We start from the raw sequence: 21,936 nt of genomic DNA, 5'->3' as shown, positions 1-21,936 counted from the left end.
GCAATTTATAAAATAGCTGTCAAACTTAGTTTAAACTTGGTTGCTTATGTCCATGCTAGGTACTCTTCCAGTTTTTCAAAAAGTAGATGCTCTACTCGGGGCTTTGACGTTATTGTGCTAGTTTCATCTGAAGTTTAAGAGTTATCAAGAGTAGAAGCAGTAGGGCAGGTGAGGTGACTGATGTTGCTGGCATTTCAGCTACCACATCACGTATGCCAACTTGAAACTGTTCTGTAGTGCCTCAAACATTTGAGGCCTGTTGTGCTTCAGTACTTGTGTACTGTTATCAGCAATGTAGTTTCAGTGTTGGAAAAAGCTTTCCTTAGAAGAGCTTTGTGCGAAGATAATTTGTTGTGCTGATCCTGCTAAAGTTTGCCATCTGTTTTGTTTGATTGCGTTGCTGATAAAGTGCAGTAAGGTTTATTACAGATTTGCAGCAACAACAAAAAATTTTCATGTAACAACATGTAGAATTAAAACATAGCAATAGTTAATATATGAATTTGTATCAAGAAAATCTAGTTTAATTATTTGAGTATTGAAGGACAGCAGACTGTTTAACCATTTCCTTTGTTTTACTATATAGAAGTTTAATACAACGATGTCAACACCAGACAAGAAAGCTTCACAGAAGATTGGTTTACGGCTTCGTAACCTGCTCAAACTTCCCAAAGCTCACAAGTGGTGCATATATGAATGGTTCTATTCTAATATAGATAAGTATGTGTCCTTCGTATAAGCATATAAATATTCTATTAGTATAGAAACAAGTTGTTTTCTGAAATTGAACCGTACATTTCTATACACTGTTTAGACACTCCAGAGTTTATTCTTGAAAATGATTTTCTTTTTCTTTTTTACAATGAGCAACCTACTTGGGTAGTTCTTTTAGTTCTTGGAATGTCTCCTCATGGAAATAATTAATTTTTTATGGCCTCTGCCTCTAGCAGTTGCAAGATTTTGTTCATTTGTTTTTAGCTTCTTAAGCATGAGGTTAGCAGAACACTTATGTTTTTTGAACCCTTGGGTCAGTGGTGTACAATGAAGATGGAAAGGAGACTGCCTCTTCAGAAGATACCCATTCCCTACAAGTTGTAAACTTTTATTACTTATATTTCTTCCCTATTGTCCCTGTTATTTTTATTGTGATTGCAAACAGACTACTGGGTTGTGACTGTTCAGCTCTTCCCTAGATGTCAGCATCTTCTTAGATCTCCTAATCTCCCAAGTTGTTTCCAAAGTCTATGCTTCAGCCTTTATTGCTTAACACCACCTAGTAAGGTGGTATAAATTATTTACAAGAACCATTTTAACTTAGTCCTAATGAAGGAATAAAATGCAAAAATTGTCGTGGATTAACTATTGTGTGAATCACTAATGTTTAATAAATTAAAGGGTGGCTTCAGAGTTAACAGGCATTCTTTTCCAGAATTTATTCATAATTACTGTTTTTGTTTCCAAATTTAATAAGAATTGCTGCAGCTCTTTTTGTTAACTTTAGCATGCAATCATAGCAACAGAAAAACATTTTCGAATCTGTTCACCACAACCAGAAAAATTATATGTTCATTTCAGTTTGTTCTAAATTCATCTTCTGTGGGAGTTGGATCTTTCGAAAGAAGTAGTTTTTACATGGGGTTTTTTTTCCCTTTTTTTTTTTTTTTTTTCTTTTCCCCAGGAGGGAGGGAGTGGAAAGTCTACTTATTCTTAGTAGTGATTTTAGTATATGACATATACAATCTTTTTTGTTCTTTTTCTTTTTTTAATTATACAACAGTCCAAGAACTTTTTATTCCCAAATGTTTGTGAAGCTTTAGGTCTATCAGTAAACAAAAATTTGTTTTAGCAGATAAATCCAAAAATCTCTTTCATAATTATCAGTGTATGATTCTAATACTACTAAGTTACAATCCTGTGAAGATATTATCATAGTTTAATTTATTAAGACACTACATTTCTATGGAAGAAGAACTTTATGTTGTTGTGGATGATAAGATCTAGACAAGGTGAACCACAGTAAAGTTTAAAGCATAGCGCTGTCAACTGATGAAATATGGCGCTCCCTACACATCTTACAATATTTTAACCAAATCTTATCCTAAATTGACATCATCAATTTAAGTGCCAATTACTTGCTGAAAGTTTGTAAAATACTTTAATCTTGGCAAATGTCATCTATGAGATTATTGAGTGATTTAAACTGTTTCAGTTGAGTTTTATCTATGGTGCTGTACGTAGGACCATTTTTCTGTAAAATCCCATTGACTTTGTTATGGTTGGAAACTTCTAAAGAGCATCTTACAAGGATCAGAGGGCCCCAGTTTGCTTACACCATTTCCCAGAGCTTCCAGACTTGTAAATGCTGTGGGCTTACAGTTTGCCTGCTTAAAATTAAGTGACAGTAAAAATCAAATACAGACTCTTTCTTTCTTTCTCTTTCTTTTAAAAAGCTTTCCCTTACATGGACGTCTTATGTTACTGAAAGTAAATCTGATTAAAATAAAAATTTTTCTGCACTTCCTGATCGGTTTTTTGAACATGATTGATGACCCTTAGCAGTTTTTATTTCCCCTCTTAAATCCCAATGCCCTGCAGAGAATGGAGGAAAGTGGCTTTATCTAGGATGCACTACTTTTGTTTTCACCAGGTGGGATCTATTCCAGTTGCACATGGTCTGTAATGATTAACCTGCTATTAGCTAGGCATATCCATTGCAACTGCCATGTTTTCTCAGCCCAAGAAGAATGTAGTACAAAGTAAAACAGTCATAAAACATAAGGTGTATCTTTGTGTTATGACAGATCATAACATCTCAGAGAAGTTTGTAAGTTGGTAGGTTCTCTGAACTTTCACTTCTATTGTAGTAATCCTCTGCTTTGTCGTGGAGTCATGGTAGGATGTATATCTGGAGAGCTAGGTTGGCTCAATTTCTTGTAATTTGGGAGCCTTCTGAGAATCTGATTTATTATTGAATGAATTTATGAAAAAGGAACCATTTTTCTATTCCTCAGTATCCTCTTGCACATTACTACTGTCCCTTCCTTTATTCTTAATACCTTGCTGTATCTTAATGGTTTCCTTCAGTGGGCTGCAGTGACTCCGTGACACTTTGTTGGCTTTGCTGAAGTTTCTTTTGATGCTCTTATACACATTACAAAGCAGAATGACTGTCTGTGTTTCCCCATAGTAGCAAGATAGATGAACACTTTTAAACATCATTCATAGTAAGGCTCAAGCAGAACAATAGTCCTGGAAACTTTCTGTCTTTTGTTTTCAACTGACTTGATTTCAGATTAAATTTATCCTTGAAATAGACTTAGGGATTTTTTATTTATATGTATTTGTACTTCTCATTTTCAATGTATTTCTTACAATGAATGTTTTTTTTTAAGAATCTTCTGACAAAAGCTTATTGAGTGTAGTTAATAGAGAACCAATTATATTTTAACAGACCACTATTTGAAGGAGATAATGATTTCTGTGTATGCCTGAAGGAATCTTTTCCAAATTTGAAAACCAGAAAATTGACAAGAGTTGAATGGGGAAAAATCAGACGATTAATGGGAAAACCACGGAGGTAATTTTCTTTCTTTTCATTTAATAACTGCACGTGGTTTCATGTCACCTGAATTGTTTTTTTTTCTGGAATCATTTTGCATGTGGATAGTAACAAATGTGTGTGGAATAACTTTTTTTTAAAGTAATGTTCTCTGAGCATATACATCACTTCTCACCCCTCCGTTCTCAAAAGCTTGTACTTGAAACGTTCTCTACCCTCTCTAGATATGTGATAAGCTGAAGTATGTTGAAATTATTACTGCATCTTCTATGTTGCAGTACTTCCTGGAATGGAAAGCAGGGCAGTTTTCCACTATGTATTTTCTAGAATTGAGTAGCTCCATAGGGAAAACAAGTGCACATTTTCATCTCATTTATTGTATTATTTCTTTAAACTATTTTCTAGATTTTCAGCTTCTCCTGGCTTGGCTGCCAAAACAGAGAGGGGAAAACTCAGTCATACAATATCAGACATTGTGGACAAGAATCCAGTATTGAATGAAGAGCATAGTTTTTTCTCTATTTAAGAATTCTTAACTTTTAAACCCACTGTCAGAACCATTACAGCTTGGAGAAGAAAAGGTTCAGGGGGTGATCTGATCTATATGTACAAATTCGTGAAGGGAGGATATAAAAAATAGACTTTTTTCAGTGGTGTCTAGCGAAAGGGTAAAATGCGGTGGGCACAAACTCAAACACAGGAGAGTGCCTTCTGAACATAAGGAATTGTTTTATTTTTTTTTCACTGTGAGAGTGACTGAGGATTGGAGCAGGTTGCCAGGAGAAGTTCCTGCCTTGGAGATGCTCAAAGGCCATCTGGACATGGTCATGGGCAACCTGCTCTCAGTGTCCCTGCTTGAGCAGGGCAGTTGGACCAGATGTCTTCAGAGGTCCCTTCCAGCCTCAGCCATTTTGTGATTCCGTAAATTCTATAAGATCAGGAGAAAAATGGTAAATGATGCTGAGGTAAGAAAAGACTGGTTTATTAATGGAGTCTAAAGAATATAAAAATTAATTATTAAAATAATTAAACTAGTTTAAGCTTAACTGTGATATAGCTTTTAGTTTCTCTTCGCTATGCTTCTCTCGAAAAGGAAATTAGTATAGTTGAAGGTTATAATCTTTCATTCATTCGACTTCTGCCAAAGGTACGTATCACTATATAAGGCCAACTTGCTTCATTCTACGATGCATTGGACCATTTAATTGTTACATCTTTTTTCTTTTTTTTTTTTAAGCTGTCACATAGAGAGGGTTGTTTTGAAGAGGAGGAGGACCCACAGTTCTAAGTGGGCAAAAAGTTCTTTCACATAAATTCTGAAGTTAGAACCATGTGACTGGATATAATCTGATTTTGTTTGTTAACCAAAAGATTACGTGATCCTGCCTTGTGTCAATTAGGCATTTCTGCCTGTTTGTTTGGTTTTTTTAAATAATTTAAAACAAGAAAATATTTTTCAAGATCTCAATAGAGTTCTTTTGTCTCAGTTTTAAAAGATTTTGAATGATTCTAAATCATTCAAGTGCTTTATCAAATAATTTTAATCTGCTTCTGGAGTATAGTTTTTTATTATTTCTCTGTTGGAAATTTCTGATATCTGTCCACAGTCAGGTGCAAGTAAGATAAATACCATGGTAATACTGATATTTCCTCAGGAGGGAGAAGAAATAATGATATTTCACATTCATAGTGTTGATGGCAGAAAATAACAGTGTCTCTGTGTGATAGCTGTGCACAAGGTTATTGTCTTTTTTTTCTTTCTTCTTCCATTTTATGTTATTAAATATATTGTAGTATTTTCTTATGTCTGCTGCTATGTTAAACATCCTATCACACCAGCAACAATGTGGTTGGATAGCACAGCAGTATTGTTCCTGGGAACCCACAAAGCTTGTAAGACTCCAGAAGGCTGTGAGAATATGTGGTACAAGAAAAAGAAGAGGAAGTTGTTAGTCTTGTCTACTCTATATAAATTTCACTGAGGTTGTGGAATAGGAATGAACATAAATTAAGTATAGGTATGCTTGTCCTGACATTATATGATGATGATGATCCCCCCCGTGTTTATTCAAATGGTGGTGTCCAAGGTAGAAACTGAGAGGCTTCTTAAGAGACTGAACACTTAGATAGAAAAATAAGGAAGTTGCAGTGTGATCACTACATAGTTTTTGCCTTAACTTTTCTTCATAGTAATGGTACAAAAATGAAAGAACATTTTGAAGAGAATATTTAGGAGATTTCCCGTAACAGAAGGTAGAAATACTTTTCCCTTCCCATGACCCACAGTATCTGGGACAGTCTTTTTAAAGGCATCTGAGCTAGTAGTGAAAAATTCCTGATGCTTCTGTTGTAGGGCCTTAAGAATTGGTGGTTAGTATTTCAGGCTTTGAATTTCTAAGGACATGAGTCAAAGAACATCAGACAGTATCTGCTGTTCCTGAAGTAAGATCTTGTGCATAATTACAAGGTCTAATACTAAATTCCATTCTTGCCTTTTTGTTTCTCTCATTTTTTGTCTTGCTGTGATAAGTTATTTTGTTCTCCTCAATGGAGCTGAAAGCTCTGACCTATATTTTGCTAGTTCATATTCATAGCCTATGGCAAGGATTATTTCACACTTTTTCCTCTCCAAAAATAAGTATGAAGAAAATAATATCTTTAAGAATATTGAAGTAAGCTTTGCATAAATCCTCAGCCACCATCTATCTTTACCACATCCCTTTCCAGATACTTTGAATTTCTTATGGGGATCATTAGGTAATACACAACTCCAGGTAAATACGTTTTGCTCTTCAGTAGTAAACTGGTGAATGGACACATGCCCACTGTTGCTCAGTCTACACAGAGTACAGTTTCTAGACTACACAAAGAATAGAATCACAGAATCATTAAGGTAAGAAAAGATTTCAAAATCATCTAGTCTAACTGTTCACTTACCACTTGTATTGCCTACTAAACCATGCCCCTAAGTACTTTGTCTGCCTTTTCCTTAAATACTTCCAGGCACCATGATTCTGCCCTTTCCCTGAGTGATGACTTCTGTGGTGATAGTGATTTGAAAACCTAGAAAAGGAACTTTCTCTGCAGTGCATTGCTGTGCAGGTCTGAGGGAAGTACTTCATTGATTCAATTTGTTCCTCTTCCTGCATTTTTATATGTCTTTTGTAGGACTAAGATCTCAGTGGGCATGCTGAGCAACACAGACACTCCATTCCCCATGTAACTTTGAAACTGTGTAAGACAAAAGGCCATGATGCATGCACATGGACAAGCAAGTGTAAAACCACAAGTCAGTGCAAAAGGACTCAGCACATTGACAGCTTAGTTCCTGTGATCATACATACTGCAAGAAAGAGAAATTTTGGAGATTAGCAAAGTGGCTTTGTGAAACAGTTTGAGTGAGGGATATACAGAAGGAAACATGAATGTTTATTTCAGCATATAATAAGAGTAATCAGGAGACTTGGAAATAGAGGAGCTGGCTGCTCAATACTATATGAGAGAAAAATAACTAAGCAAGATCTTTATGAGTTTTTAAAAGGAAAATAGTTGGTGGTATGGAATGGGGAACCAGTGGAGAAACTTTCAGTGTTGTCTAAAATAACCTCGCACTGTTTATTGATCACTGATCAATATTTAACTAATAAGTTCTACAGAGGATGTTTAAATTCCATTTGACTACAGTAAAATTAAGAAAGTTGTAGTAAATTATTTCATAAATAACTGCTTCTGCAATTATGCAGACCTGTGATAGCATCCATACTCCTTTAAATGGTTTCTGTTGTCCACACAGGAATGATTCCTTAATTAATAAGGAATAGAGATAGGAGCAATATCTTTATTCTTTCAGTATTATTCTCATGTATCATTCCTATTCAGGAGATTAAAAGTGAAAATGAATAAAACCAAATAAGGACCTTGTGAGTCTGCAGTCTCTTAAATTACAGTCTAAGACCAAAGCAAAGGGAGAGATGAATGTTAGAGATGATCTGATTTTACACAAGAACCCCTGTTCAAACAAATTTATACTGGTACTGTGATCAGTGTCAGAACAATTAATCTACGTAATAGAGATTTGCATCTAAGAGGTACTCAGCATGAATGCAAGTAGAAGAGACAGGGAAATGCCCTTTTATGTTGAGTCTGCTGCCCTTTCATGCTAAGTTTAACCTTCAAACAGTTGTACTGTGTACAGTAGGTGATGGCAGGCAGGTACCTCATGGTAAATCCCGAGTACAAGCGTTGAGGTGGTGTTCAGGATAGGCTGGATGTGAGGCTTGCTTCAGCTTTGTTGTGAAGCCAGATGGACCACTGTAAGCAGAAAAAGTCCTCAAAAGTTGTACTCTTTTGAAATATTAATGCAAAAGGCATATCTGAGTCCTTCTGGTTGTTCTGTGGATGGTCCAATGTTTGTTTAGGTTTGTTGCTGTTTTTTCTGTTGTTGTAATTTTGTTTTAAGTAAACTGTTACTCTAGGAGCAATAATTCCAGAGACTCAGACCATCTAAATCTGTTCACCAAAATCTTTCTCTCTTGAGCACTTCTCTCCAGGCTTTTTCAATTACTCTCACTGAGTTGTAAACTGTGCTTATTTGTTTGCTATGTCTTTGTATATGTATGTCTTCAGTGTCAAATCTAAGTATAGTTTTTTTACCTTATGGTATTGCAGGTGCTCCTCTGCGTTCTTTGAGGAAGAAAGATCAGCATTAAAACAGAAGCGGCAGAAAATAAGACTTTTGCAGCAGCGTAAAGTTGCAGATATTTCACAGTTCAAAGATCTTCCAGATGAAATTCCATTGCCCCTTGTAATAGGAACAAAAGTTACAGGTAATTTCTTAAAAAAAAACTAATAAACAATATCCAAGATTTTTGCAAAGATTTTGGTAAACCGTAGTGCATATAGTGTGCATAGATAAAATAAACTTAAAACATTAAAAATCCATTGCTTTTGTTGCTGGCTCATTGAGAAAATGCTTATAATGATTACCTAGTATTTGTAAAACAGTGACGTGGTTTTGAGATATGATCTTGTGGTTTATTATGTCTGGTGTTGAAACTGTAGTTGTTTATTTTTATTGTTGGTATTGTTTGGGTTTGTTTTGTTTGAAGTAAAGCATATCCAACAAATCCTAGAGAGGCTTCAATGCCAAGAGCATTTAGTGCTGCCTGAAAGTTTAAAATATGAGCTAATATAAAACTTAAGCTTTATTTTCCATAAATATAAAATGACGTCTCAAAACAAACATACAATTCATACTGCAGAGTAGTTGAATACATATGCTAAACAGGACACTGTCTTATAGAAAAAAATACTAATACCCGAGGAAGGAATCTTGTTAAAAAAGCTCCTTTTTAAAGGAAATTCAGCTTTGCTTAATTTTGTAAAAACTCTTAAATTCCTCCTTCCTGTCTGTGAAGCAGGATACTTTTCACTTGAGCAAAATATCTCCCACTGTAGCCTCTTCTGTTCATTGCTTTCTGAGTTCTTCAGCATCACTGTCCTTAATTCTTGCTGAAAAGCAGGCATGCAAAGCACCCTGTGTCTTCTCACTCTCCTAGAGCTACATCCTTGAATTTTGCTCTAACTCTTCTAAGTATGCCATTATCAGTGCAAGTGGTCATAGAGAAATAGTGTGCAAAATCATTCCAAAATTGATTTTTGCCTGCAAAACCTAATTGTCAGAAGGTATTGGGTGTTAAATAGTATTTTGTCTAGATGTAAATGTAGTTTTGAAGATTGGATGTGGGAAATGTTTGACTTGCAAAACTAAATTTGACAAAAATTGGGTAGTGTTGCTAGCGGATACAGTTTTTTTTTTCCTGTGCTTACAATTTTTTCATCTAATCTAGTCAGTTTTGTTTGTTTGTTTTTATATGTGTACTGGATGGTGCCAAGGTTACATGCAGAAGATTTGCTACGTCTGTTCTTCTCTGTGACATCAGAGCATTATAATATTTGCAATTTTGTGGAGGTTTTTGATATTGATATATTTTTTCTTTCATTTGTGTTTTTTTTTTGTTTTTTTAGCACGATTACGAGGTGTCCATGATGGGCTGTTCACAGGGCAGATAGAAGCAGTAGACACCCTTAACGCTACGTACAGAGTCACTTTTGATAGGGCAGGTCTTGGAACACAGACAATCCCAGATTATGAAGTTCTTGTAAGTATTAATGATACATTCTCAAAATAGCTGTAATGCAAATTCTTTTTTTTTTTTTTTTTTTTTTTTTAAATCTACAGCTGTATCCTTTAATCTAGAAGAAGAAAATTCAAAGGATTGATTACATCCAGAGTAGTGTTGTCATAAACCAGAAACAAGCATAACAGATGTATGGAAATTTCTGGGAGAATGAGTTTCTGCTGGTGATTGTTATATAGAATCACTTTTTCTAATACAAATGTAATGACTTAGGCTGAAATAACAAAATAGAGTTACTGTTTTAGACTGAGTATGAAGAAGTATAATGAGTAATGTAAGTTTTCAAAGAAAATTCTGCTGTGGGATCTAGGCAGAATTTCTAGAGTTGTTCAAGGAAACCTGACTCTCTGTAATTTGCCAAAGTCAGGAAAGGCTTGAGATAGTTGGAAGCAAGTATTATGTTGATTGAATAATTTTGAAACATTTATGGTAATGAAACTAATTGTGAAAATGCTACTTCAGCCAGAAAAAATTGAATTATTTCCCAGCTCTCATGCTTTTGTATTGATTTATGAACTTCAGGGAATTGTTTCTGTTAAATAGTCTGACCTAGACTGCACGATTTTTAGAGGGCAGCATGTTCTTTTTTATCTTGTATATCATTCAGTCTACTAAAGGAAGATAAAATTGTCTGAGGTCTACTCTCTCTTCCAGGATTTGGGTTGGTGGGGTTTTTTGTTTGTTTTAATGCAGTGCTATAACACTTTTCAAACTCCAACAGTGGAATATAGTTTTGAAGCTGCCACTAGCCCGAAAGCAAAATGCTTTTCCTTTTTGTTGCTTGGGCCTGGAGCATGGGTGGGCATGGCTAATCCAGATTCCAGAAATAAAATATGTGTTTGAGAAGGTATGTTAAGCTTTTAAATTAGCCGGGCACCTGAAGAATATCCTTATTTTTCTTGTCATTGCAGAGTAATGAACCTCATGAAACCATGCCAATCGCTGCCTTTGGGCAGAAACAACGGCCTTCTAGGTTCTTTATGACCCCTCCTCGGCTGCATTATACACCTTCACTCCAGTCTCCAATTACAGTAAGTTGTTTATTTCCTGTAATTTATAATATTGTTCAGAGAAATATTTTATGACAAATCTTGAAGCTGTTAGCTTCAAAGCCTTTGACGTAAGTTTTCTCAGATTCCTCAATAAGGTAATTTTAGCAAATCCCTCTAAAAAAAAAGAAGCTAATAAATGAAATACTCTTTCTTGTATAGGACAGCGATCCTTTATTAGGACAGTCGTCGTGGAAAAACAAAATTTCAGGCACAGACAGTGAAACGCTAGGTGGCTTTCCAGTAGAGTTCCTCATTCAAGTGGTAAGTGTTAACTTCTGCTCTTAATTTTGTTGTGCATTGCCCTTTCTGTGCTTATTCTGCCTATTCTTCTGCAGTTAAATGAAATTCTGGTGATATATGAAAGACAGTAATATCAAAATGATTAAATTATCAGACGAAATTAGTAGTACATTTTTAAGTTTTTTCCTCATTTATTAATAAACTTTAAAATTTGTTGCTGTTTTCTCAGACCTCAGAAAGGCCTTATGTCTCCAGAAGTCTCTCTTATCTTTCCTAGTTCTACCAGTGGTCTAAAAAGATATAATTTTTGCCTCCAAATCCAAATTGTTTTATGATTCATCTTCATGAATTAATTCTTCAGTGATTTTTGTACAGCAGTTCAGAAAATTATAGGCAAATGATGTTAAGAAGATGAGATTTATTGAATATCAAATATAATCTAAGCAATTTATTCTTCAGGATGATGAGATAACGTAATAGATCCTGTGAGCTTGGTTTATAATCTATGGTTGAATTATTTAATGATGAAAAGTAGTTTGAAATGTGCTACAAGAAATTGGAATACTCAGTGTTAAAATTATTTAGAATTGAGATGTGTTCTTGTATACACTGAAAATCTGATAAAAGTTTACAATTGGCTCAAAGAATTCAGTTGTCTGTAGTTCCCACCGATACAGTACATGTTGACCTTTCAGCATAATTAATTTTACTTAACAGAATGATTTATTCAGTTTTTTGCAGTAATACTGTGTGAAGCCAGTCTTGGAAAAAGTGCTCTGGCATCTGGCTTAGCCAAAAAAACTTGAATTAGATACAGTCATCCTAAGACTGGTTACGTTCAGAAATGAAATAAACAAAAGATACAGTCTTTGCTTATGCTACTAAGCTGGATCTGCAGCTATCATCCTCCTAGAGTCACTGAGTATCATCAGTGAAGCTTCGTGACTTTGGTACTAAACTGCTCCATTTGTGAAAGTGTTTCTGTATTTCAAATCTGGAAACTGTATAATTTCTGTCATGTTTAGTGGTACACCATTACTCATTAGCAGGAAACCTGAAATTTTTTATCTGAGATTTTGAAGTGAAGGCACTCGAGAGGTACTGTATTAAGACATTTTTTGCATGAAGATTGTCAAGTTTTTTGAAAGAAGTGAAGCTGTGGATTTTTTGCATTGGTTTGTGATTATACTTGATTGAGGTTTCTGATACAGGTGTCAAGAGGCTTAAAACAAATTTTATTGTGGGAGTTCACATTATTTTTAAGCCTAGAGCATTGACATACTTGTTAAAGTGAAGAATGATTCTGAAAGTGTTGCAAAATACACAGTGATCAATGAATATTGATCACTCTGCATTCACTAATGCAGAAGTAGTTTTGTGTTAAAGACCACTGTTAAAAGTTCTGTCTTTTTTTTTGTGCTCTGCTGCAGTAAAAATGTCAAAGCCCTCATTTGATTTAATGACGACTCAGCAGTTAAATGGTCAGAAAATCTTTCTGTGAAGGAAAACTTCAGAACAATTATGATTAGGACATAGCTTATGATACCATAAAATAAACAATTTCATGGAAAAGCTGTATTGGGGACAAAAGATTTAAAGAAAAAAATAATTGTGTACCTTTAAAAAGGTTTCAGCCAAGCCTTTTAGTTCTCTTTTATGGGTTCCAAAACTAATTCACAGCAAAAGGAAATGTGGCCAGAAATATGTGCAGTGATTAAGTAATGAGAACATTGTCCTTAAGTACAGCTTGGAGTTGTATGCAAACACTCGGTCTTGTAGCAACCACTTTTCAACAGCACTGTTGATTTTTTTTTTTTTTTAATTAATATTATTTTAATTTCTGCATATTTATACTTTGCCATCAGGCTTCTGTCTGATCCTTACTGTGGACAAAGATATGCTTTTCTCTTTGTTTGTTTCTTTGGGTTTTGGTTTGGGAAAAGATTAAATTTAGACTGGGAGGGAAGCAATCCAAGACCAAAAAAACGTTTGCAGTGTAACTGCATGTCCAGTAGAGGGAGAATGTTAATGCAGTACAGTCAGAGAAGTGTATCAGTCCGATGACTGTGGAAAAAGAAGTATCTTCTCATCTTGAAGACAGGAAGAAAGAGCTATGAATGCTAGATTTTTGTCTGGTTTTGTGTGTGAGAGAGTTTATGAAATATGTTCCCCATCAAGTTATTGCATACATTGAAATGCTTGTATTCTTGTTTATTCTTTAACTCAAAAAATATACAAAATACTAAGCATGCTGTAAGGATTGTGCCTTCATTTCTTTTAATTTTCACATCGGGAGGAGTATTCTACTAAAACATCTTTTCCAGTTTAGTGAGAACTATTTAACAGTAAGCAGGAAGAGTTATGCTGAAAGTGAAGCTGCTAGGCTAGAGTTCCTCAAGGAGGAGAAGACTGACCTGAACTAAGGTATTCACTGGTGATACTGGCAAATGAAAAGTGCGTTCTGTTTAATAAAATGTAGCACTGGAAGAAAGTTGGTCGACATCTTAAGACAGCAGAAGATCAGAGTTTCTTGTAGGGAAAATTAAATTACCTTGACCACTGGATTACTTCTAGAAGTAGGGTGAATATAATGTAATGTAATATAATATAACGAAGGTCATGGACTGGATCACATCCTTGAATATATATGAACATCATCATAGAAGCTTATCACCAAGTAATCGTTCCCAAAACTTGCAAGATAAAATAGCCTGCGCTAAGCTGGGAACACACCAGCTTCATCAGAGGGGCTTAAATATATTAGTTGCCGGGTGGTGATGACAGCATAGCTTGGCAAAGAACTTTTTGGCAGCACTGTCAGAGAGTATTCAGTACTTTCCCTCCTCCCAGATGCCATTTGCCAACACCTCTGAGTTTAAGTATAGGTGTTTGCATTGGTTTAATTACAGCTATTTACTTCACGTGGGCACCGTGAGGCTTATTAAATGTTTATGTACAGGCTTTGAGAGATTTGCTTGGAAAGCAGTGCAGAAAAACTGTATGTTAATCTTCCTGTTGACTCACAGTATCGCGCCCCTGTTATGATAAGATTAATTTTGAGAACTAAAAGCCAGTTCCATTTAATTTAAAGATAATGCTGATGTTTGTTAGATACCTAATAGCACAAAAACTTGAATGTCCAGCTGTATTGGCCTCTGTGGGCTGTAAAATACAGTACTGTAGTTTCCCAATGCTTTCCTTTCCTTACCTTTTCTGTAAAAAGAATATATACCAAATATTCCTAGAACTACTCGAATATAACTACTTTCTCTCTGTTTTGAACAGAGCATATTAAGTTGTGCTTGCATGGAAGTCTTTAACTGAAAGAATCCTTTTTCCTTATTTGGATAGCATGCCAAGAATGGACTTTGCTGTACTCGTGTCAGTAACAATCAAATTATCATTATCCAGGCAATGCCTCCTATCCAGGTAGAGAGGTACATCTGGATCAGCTGTATTATTGCTGGGATGCCCTTAGGGTTTAATTCTGCAGCTTTCATTTCCTTGCTCTATATTCAGGTGCTATTAATTTTAAAAGCTGCTTTTTTTTTTTCCCATGAGAAAATGTAATGCCATCATGTGCATTTGTGTGGCAGTGAACTAGATCAGGGAAATAATCCATCTCAAAAGTAACGATTTAAAAACATTTTTCCTGTCTTTCCTGAATGTATTGTTTATCATTTTCATTTTCCTTATGTGGTTTTCCATGTAGCTGCAAAACTGCTTGTGAGTGTTGGGGGATAGTACAAGGCTAGAAGCAAGCAGAAAGAATTGGAAAAGTACCTATGCAGTGTTGCATCACGTGGCGTATGTTGAACCAGGAGTTCCTATCTCTGCCAGTCTTATGTTCCCCTTCTAGGATGCAGTTAAACCCTTTGAAATTTTTAAAGCCTGGCATCTTGGCTCTGTTAATAACAGTAACAAAACCGTTGTTGATTGAAGCTAAAATTTCTCTCTGTGGGCTTGAGAGAGTATGAACAGTTTTAGAAGCGATGTATGTGCTGAGAGCAGTCCCAGTGATTTGCTCTTCAGCCTGTTAGGTCCCCAGGGCAGAAGAACAGGATATACGCGTTCTGAAAGAAACAGGAAAAATGGAATGCCCAGAGCAGGGCTGTAGGAAGTAGATCCAATCTGTATACCAGGTTTTATTGCAAGAATGTACCCAAAGAGCTAGTGATCAGTCCAGGGCACAGCTGAGAACAGGCTAGAATTCTGAGCAAAAGCTATGGAAGGACAAGTGCTCTTAATTGCAGTACATGTTATCACCATGATGATACAGCTTTCCTTCAGGCTAGAAGAAAAATTAGTTTCTTGATTCTTCTGCCTCTAACAATATAAACTGTGTTAGTCTTCCTGGAGGGAATTCCAGCTGATGGATTTCAGCTTTCTCCAATCTAAGGTACTTGAAAATGCTTTTAAAAGCCTCTGAAATATCCATCGTTTAGTCTCAATTAATTTTTATTTCTACATTTTGATGCTATAAACAACTGAGAAATGTATTTTAAAATGGTAAAAAATACATCCACTTTATTATCTTGAATCTGTATGCAATTTCAGAACTACATAAGGACCTGCTCATTCTAAAAAGAGCTCCTTTGTTTTAGACCAGGTTATCGAAAATCCTTATGATCAAGAAGGAACACATCAAACAGTTAAGAGAGATGAATACGGAAGCAGAAAAGCTGGTAAGATTGTTCTCAAATCTTAAGGATATACTTTAATAGCTAGTGCAAATTGATACAATTAAAACAAAGTCTAGATAAAAAGCTCCTTATTGCTTTGTATAATGTTTGAGTTTTTAAATTAGTTTTTTAAGGTAAGTCAGAGAGGTCAGTTGCTTTAAAAGCATTGTGCTTTGGGAACAGGTTAATGTTAGTGTTGGTATAATATTTCCTTGTTTTATGTGTCAATTGACAATGATGTTTCCTTGTTTTGTCAGTGATATATGATATATATGATATATGATATGATATATGCTATGCACTTCAAGGATTTGGGGAGTCAGTAAAGCATTTGTCTTATTTTGTAGATGGTAGGTGTGCATTTAGGCTTTTGGACAAAGTGATAACTCAGTTCAGATTTTTTCTACATGAATCTCTGAGTGCCCTTGACCTGCATTTAAAATTACAATATATGACCAGCTATAGCATAATTATCAGGAGCAGGACAGTTTTCTTGCTAGGCTTTATCTAGTCATCAGTCTGTGAATCAAAATTACAAGAATGCCTCTTCTACCACCCATGGCTATCAATCAACTTGGAAGTGGAAAGCTATCAGTCTCAACCTTCTGCTAATGTCCATTCAGACAGTGGTCTCTACCTACCGTGTACAGACAGAATGTTGAAGTCTGGAGAGGAAAAAGAATCCCCTTTATTTCTTTAAACCAAAAATGCTGATTTTTATTTTTTTTAATGTAAAATATTTGAATGTTGAAGACTTTATTGTGGTGTGGTTTTCTTCTTTATTCCTTTGGTGGCAATGTGCACGTTGTTATCGTGCTACCTATTGCCCCAAGGCTGCTCTTCAAAACCTTGTTATCAGTTCAGTTGTTATATTATTTCTCCTGTATGTCAAATGCTTTGTCTTTTAATTGTGCTTAATAAAACTAATAAAGTAGCTGCAAAAAGAGGCAAGATTAAGACATGCTACTGCAGTCTGTAATCCTGATGCAGAGAAATTACCAGCTCTCCTTATTAGAAACGATAAAGCTATCTGTTCCAACTGAGTTGTCTTTACCTTTGTAGGGGTAAAGAAATCCATAGGAGGGGCTGAGTTTTCACTAGCTTTCCTCTAAACAAAAATCCAGATATTAGCATGTCAGTTGTCTGCTGCGTCATAGATTTAACTTTTTTGTAGAATAACAATACCAAGGAACATAACAACACTGAGAGAGCAAAGAAACAATAGAGAAGATGATGGTCCAGGAAAAATAAATCTTAACTCAGTTGTAGCCTAGACAAGGACTTGGAGATAGCTGTTAAGCACTTCTTCTGCTATTTGCTTTTTCAGTCAGCAATCATAAAGCAACTCGTGTCACTATTTATGTCCTGATAAAAATAGAAGACATATATTGGGTCATGTTCTTAGCCTGTGTGTAATGCTCTTTTGTCCCCTTGGTAATCCCATCTACATTTGTGCCTCTTAGTATGTGTTGCTTCTCCTTTAGAATGCATTTTCTTTGAACATGACTCTTTCTTTGAACATAACAATTGCCCACTTAAATACCAGTATCAAACTTAAACGTGAATAAAATAGAATCTTTTGACTTCATTCATTCAGGTAAAGTTTGTCAGACTTTAATAATCATTGATAAATTTGTTGAAATAAAGTTATTTGCTTTTTTTTTTTTTTTTTTTTTTTTTAATGATCCAGCATAGAAGTAAAAAGAACTGACCAAAATCAGAAGAGATATTGGTTATAGCCCATTTTTATCTGACAATAGTAATAAATTCAAATACACACGAAGCAGGGAAAGGACTGCTTCCTAACAATGAAGCATCTTAACATCACCGTACTCTTTTTAGTTGCCATGTACACAGAGCAGTATCCACTTTTCTGATGACTAAACATTGTTGCATAAACAAATGCAAATAAGAAGGATAGCTGGTTCTTTTTTTTTCACTTGACCTGCAACAGAGATGAGGTAAAGGTGATGCTGGTCATTCAAGATAAGCATAGATGCCCTGTGACAGAGATGCTATCTGTTTCCATCTACTAAAAGCCAACCATCTTTTGTCTGCGAGCTGAACTGTTTGTCAGTGTCTGGAGTCTTATGTTCTGGAGCTGCTGGACATGTTGTCCTGTACTGTTCTTCTACTGACAGAATAATCTTCTGTTCATACTGTACAAAGAAGTCATGCCCCCCTTTGGGTGAAATAAGCAGGTCAGACTGTAGTTGTCATCTGTAGTGTTTAGTGCCACAGATTATCGTAGTGCTTTCTGAAGAGAATAAAAGCATGGTAGTTACTGCACCAATTGTCACTTGGAGTTCTAAGCAGTGATAATAGGCTTTAAGTTTTTTCGTGTTAACGTTTCTATTGGGCACTGGGATTTCAAATACCCCAATATTATTTGAAAGTGAAAATTCCTTTGGATGAGTTCCACTTATATTGCATTAACTTTAACATGCTTTGTCTTTTCCACAGAAATCCTATTCTATGCCAATAAGCATTGAGTTTCAGAGGAGATATGCAACTATTGTTCTAGATCTAGAACAACTAAACAAAGACTTAAATAAAGTGTTGCATAAAGTTCAGCAGTATTGTTATGAGGTAAGATTTTGCTGGAACCTGCATTTGTTTCTGCTTAACCTGAGTTAAAAAATAAATCAGAATTTTCTGGGAATAGTGCGTAAGCAGGGCTCATGTGGAACTGAAATTGCTAGCAGCTGTGTCTGTTTTGTTGTCTCTATTTCTCTCTGTTTCTCTTACCTGAATGCAGGCACTTCTGATGATGCCAGTGGCCAGTTTTGGAATAGGCGTGCATGTATATAAATGAAGAAAAAAACAAAGCAGGCTATATACCTGTGGACTTTTTTGCAATCGTTTCTCAGTTCATACATGCACCAAATGCAAAGGAGTTATTTAATCTTCATTGATCTTTCTTTCTGTCTGTGCAGCTTGCTCCAGACCAAGGCCTCCAGCCCGCAGACCAGCCAACAGATCTGAGGCGGAGGTGTGAAGAGGAGGCTCAGGAAATTGTTAGGCAAGCAAATTCCTCCACAACAGGACAGCTTTGTGTCGAAAGTGAAAATTTAACTGACCTTATCTCTAGACTTACAGCAATATTACTGCAGATTAAGGTAAAATAATTGCAAAAATAGTATCTCCCAATTAAGTAGATAATATTAAGCCTCTGACAGGTTCTTTGTGCTGAACTGTTAGAACATTTTTTGTTTTCTTCTCCTGCAGTGTCTAGCAGAAGGAGGTGACCTGAATTCCTTTGAATTTAAATCACTAACAGATTCATTAAATGACATTAAGAATTCAATAGACTCCTCAAATATCAGGTACTACTACTTTGAGTATTTAATTCCTAATTACACGTTTTGTGTCAGCAAGCAATTGTTAATGTCTTTTAGAGGTGAATGTAAGTAAGTATAAGTAAGGATTTTAATCTGGTAACTGTTTATGGAAGTGGTCCCATTTAAAGGGATCTTCTTAAAGTAGTACAGAATTAGCAGTTTTCTGTTTGAACCTACCAGTGAAGTAAGCTGATTTAAAAAAAAAAAATTAAAAAAAGTGATAAATTGATACAGCAACAACTAAAATGACTGAGGAGCAAGAAATTCATTGACAACTGTTACTTTAGAGTATTTTCTGTACAATTTCTGTATTCTTTTTTTTAGTGTTACTCAATCTTTTGTCTGTAAATATCAGACATCAGTAACTGAGACAATTAGAGTTTTTGCTTGGCTTCTATTAACAATACTTTAAATGGAAAAAAAACCAACAAAACAACCCCACAAACAAACCAACCACAAAAGAACAGCCATATTGTGCCAGATCAAAGGCTCCTCTAGTCCAGTGTCCATTTTTCAACAGTTGTCACAAGCAGGTGCCTGAGGAGGCATTATAAAAATAGCAAGAACATGATGATATTCTTCCTGAGTATACTGTGAACTCTAACAGTTTGTGACCATGATTTTTTTAAAGATTTGCATAGTCACTAAATTACATAATTAAAAAAAAAAATACTGAAATGCTAAGCATTTTCTTATGCCCTCCACACTGGTATTGCTACGTGCATGTTTGTTGTTTGTTTGTTTGTTTGTTTTTCACCAAGATAGTAAGGCAGCTTTTTGATTTTATTGATTTTTTGAAGGATTGAGAAATGGTTTTTTTGTAGCACTTTTCCATTTTGATTTAAAAAAAAAAAGAAAAAAAAAAAAGAAACTTCCTGTCATCAATGTTGCAAGTAAATGTGGGAATGGATTCAACCAAGGGCTGATAAACACTGCTAAGAAGGTGATGATCTTTGCATTTCACTGTACTCAGTCTGGGTACTTTAGCATCTCTTCACAATGTTTTTCTTTCATTAGCTCCAACCACTTTACAGTGGTTCTTTACAGTTGGTCTTTAAAGAACCCAAGTCAGTAATTTTGACTTCATGCAACTGCTTTTGTAAATGCTATTTGCTGATGCAAACTGATAACTGATATGAATGCACTACTATGATTTATTTGATCTTGTAGAAGTACTCATATGCAACCCTTAAGTAAGAGGTTTAATCCTTTTCTTTCTTTCCTCTCTCCCTTGTAGTTGTTTTCAGAATAATGTTGAGATCCATGTTGCACATATTCAGAGTGGTCTGAGCCAGATGGGAAATTTACATGCCTTTGCAGCTAATAACACCAACAGAGACTGAAAACTTTCAAGTGTATAGCAAGTAGTTCTGGAAAATCCTCTTCATTTATATATGCTTCAACAAATGCCCTAACTGCCAGAAGATAAGGGAAAAGAAAACCTCTCGGACCCTTTAAAATATATTATATTTGCTTCTTAAGGAAACCAGCATTACTGGCAAGCATTACATTAAATTTCTCCATTTGTTATTCACATGCGGTAGTTTTGCTAACTGGTAATCTCTTAGTAATTGCATTTATTATAATACACCTGAAAACATACTTTCATATAGTTTGAACTTAGTTTCTAAAAGTTCAGATTCATTCTGCCCACCTCTTGTTGTTGGCTCTCCTGGTACGTTAGATGAAGTGATGAAGAGGAAATGGCTCACATCAGTAACTATGTGGCAGTCTTTGTTCCTTCAAGCTGCACTTCTGTAGGTACCTGAGATGCCACCAGCTAGCATGGTAATAACATGGGCTGAGGGTTCCAGGTCTAAAGAAGCAGCGGCGGGATGTGGACAGAGAACTAAAGTTGCAGAAGATGTTGGGCAGGTCTGTAGATCAGCCAGTGTTTCGTTGGAACATTTAATTTATCATAACTTATATAAGAAGTCTAATGAAGGAATATAAAAATGGAAGTGATACCTTTCCAGAAACAGAGTCGTTACGGCTTTTTCCCTCTATGTGGGGCAAAAAGAAGTGTTTTAGTTGGTATTTTATATAAATGAGTGATAAAACATACTGTTTTTCCAACTTTTGGTTTGTTTTGCACAACTTTTAAATTAAATTCCTGGTTATCTGACATACCCTACATATATAAATACAAAGGTTTTTATAATAAAATATAACCAGTGAGGTAAACTGCAAAAATTAAAAGTGACAACCTGCCTATGAGTACATTTTTGAAATGTTAACCTTGTAAAAAGTGTGTATTGGTTTGTTTAAATAGTCTTGTAAAGCTTCTGTGTAATGAATCATTTCCAGATATGGATTTTCAGAGATAGCTGTAGAGTTGTTTTGGATTCCTTTAGATGCCTCATTAAATGAGGTCTTTTATATGTTAATGTATAAAGAATATGTAAACAGGATTATTTTCAATTTTAAAATTTTGTATAGTTTAAAGATGCTTCTGTATTCTGTGTTGGTATTGTGCCACTGCAAAACTTTAGTGCAGAGTTTATATTTAGCTAAACTTGTTCTGTTAATTAAGAGAAATGCATAAATCTTTTATTCTCGGTGAAATTTGTAACTGAATAAATTGAACTATAAGAGTTGATATATTTCACAAAAATGCAAACTTCTGGCACGTGGTTTCAAGTCATCTTTTTAAAAGAAGTTAATTGCTGAAAACAAAACGTGATGGCTGGGTAACAAGGTGAGTGGCTGTTTTGAAGTATCTAGAAAATGTACAAGGAGTGTTACAAAACACCAGACACTACTTTTGCTCCAGTTAGCTACGGGGCTGCTCCGCTCATCATGTAATAGAACATGGCTGTGGCCCTTCCAGTGCCTTTATTTTGTGTTGTTTGGTAAAGTAGA

At 35.3% G+C, this 21,936-nt stretch overlaps 1 protein-coding gene across 5 annotated transcripts in view; it reads left to right on the top strand.

Moving 5' to 3' along the window:
* The window catches only part of LIN9 (lin-9 DREAM MuvB core complex component), a 38,175-nt gene extending 16,481 nt beyond the window's left edge, over positions 1–21,694 (top strand). For 4 of the 5 annotated variants that reach the window (XM_052696061.1, XM_052696044.1, XM_052696070.1 and 1 more), the window contains 11 exons: positions 587–720; positions 3,452–3,577; positions 8,228–8,385; positions 9,587–9,720; positions 10,671–10,790; positions 10,971–11,072; positions 15,656–15,736; positions 18,197–18,322; positions 18,670–18,852; positions 18,962–19,059; positions 20,312–21,694. In XM_052696061.1, the coding sequence (XP_052552021.1) occupies positions 587–720; positions 3,452–3,577; positions 8,228–8,385; positions 9,587–9,720; positions 10,671–10,790; positions 10,971–11,072; positions 15,656–15,736; positions 18,197–18,322; positions 18,670–18,852; positions 18,962–19,059; positions 20,312–20,417 (1,368 nt within the window). In that variant the 3' untranslated portion in view covers positions 20,418–21,694. The remainder of the gene's footprint in view (positions 1–586; positions 721–3,451; positions 3,578–8,227; positions 8,386–9,586; positions 9,721–10,670; positions 10,791–10,970; positions 11,073–15,655; positions 15,737–18,196; positions 18,323–18,669; positions 18,853–18,961; positions 19,060–20,311) is intronic. The other variant, XM_052696052.1, reaches the window with a different exon arrangement.
* The last annotated feature ends 242 nt before the right edge of the window (positions 21,695–21,936 follow it).

This window comes from Tympanuchus pallidicinctus, unplaced genomic scaffold (assembly GCF_026119805.1).
Source record: "Tympanuchus pallidicinctus isolate F22 unplaced genomic scaffold, pur_lepc_1.0 scaffold1, whole genome shotgun sequence".
NCBI lineage: Eukaryota > Metazoa > Chordata > Aves > Galliformes > Phasianidae > Tympanuchus > Tympanuchus pallidicinctus.
The sequence above is the reverse complement of the archived record's forward strand: the minus strand, read 5'-3'. Positions and strand labels throughout refer to the sequence as shown.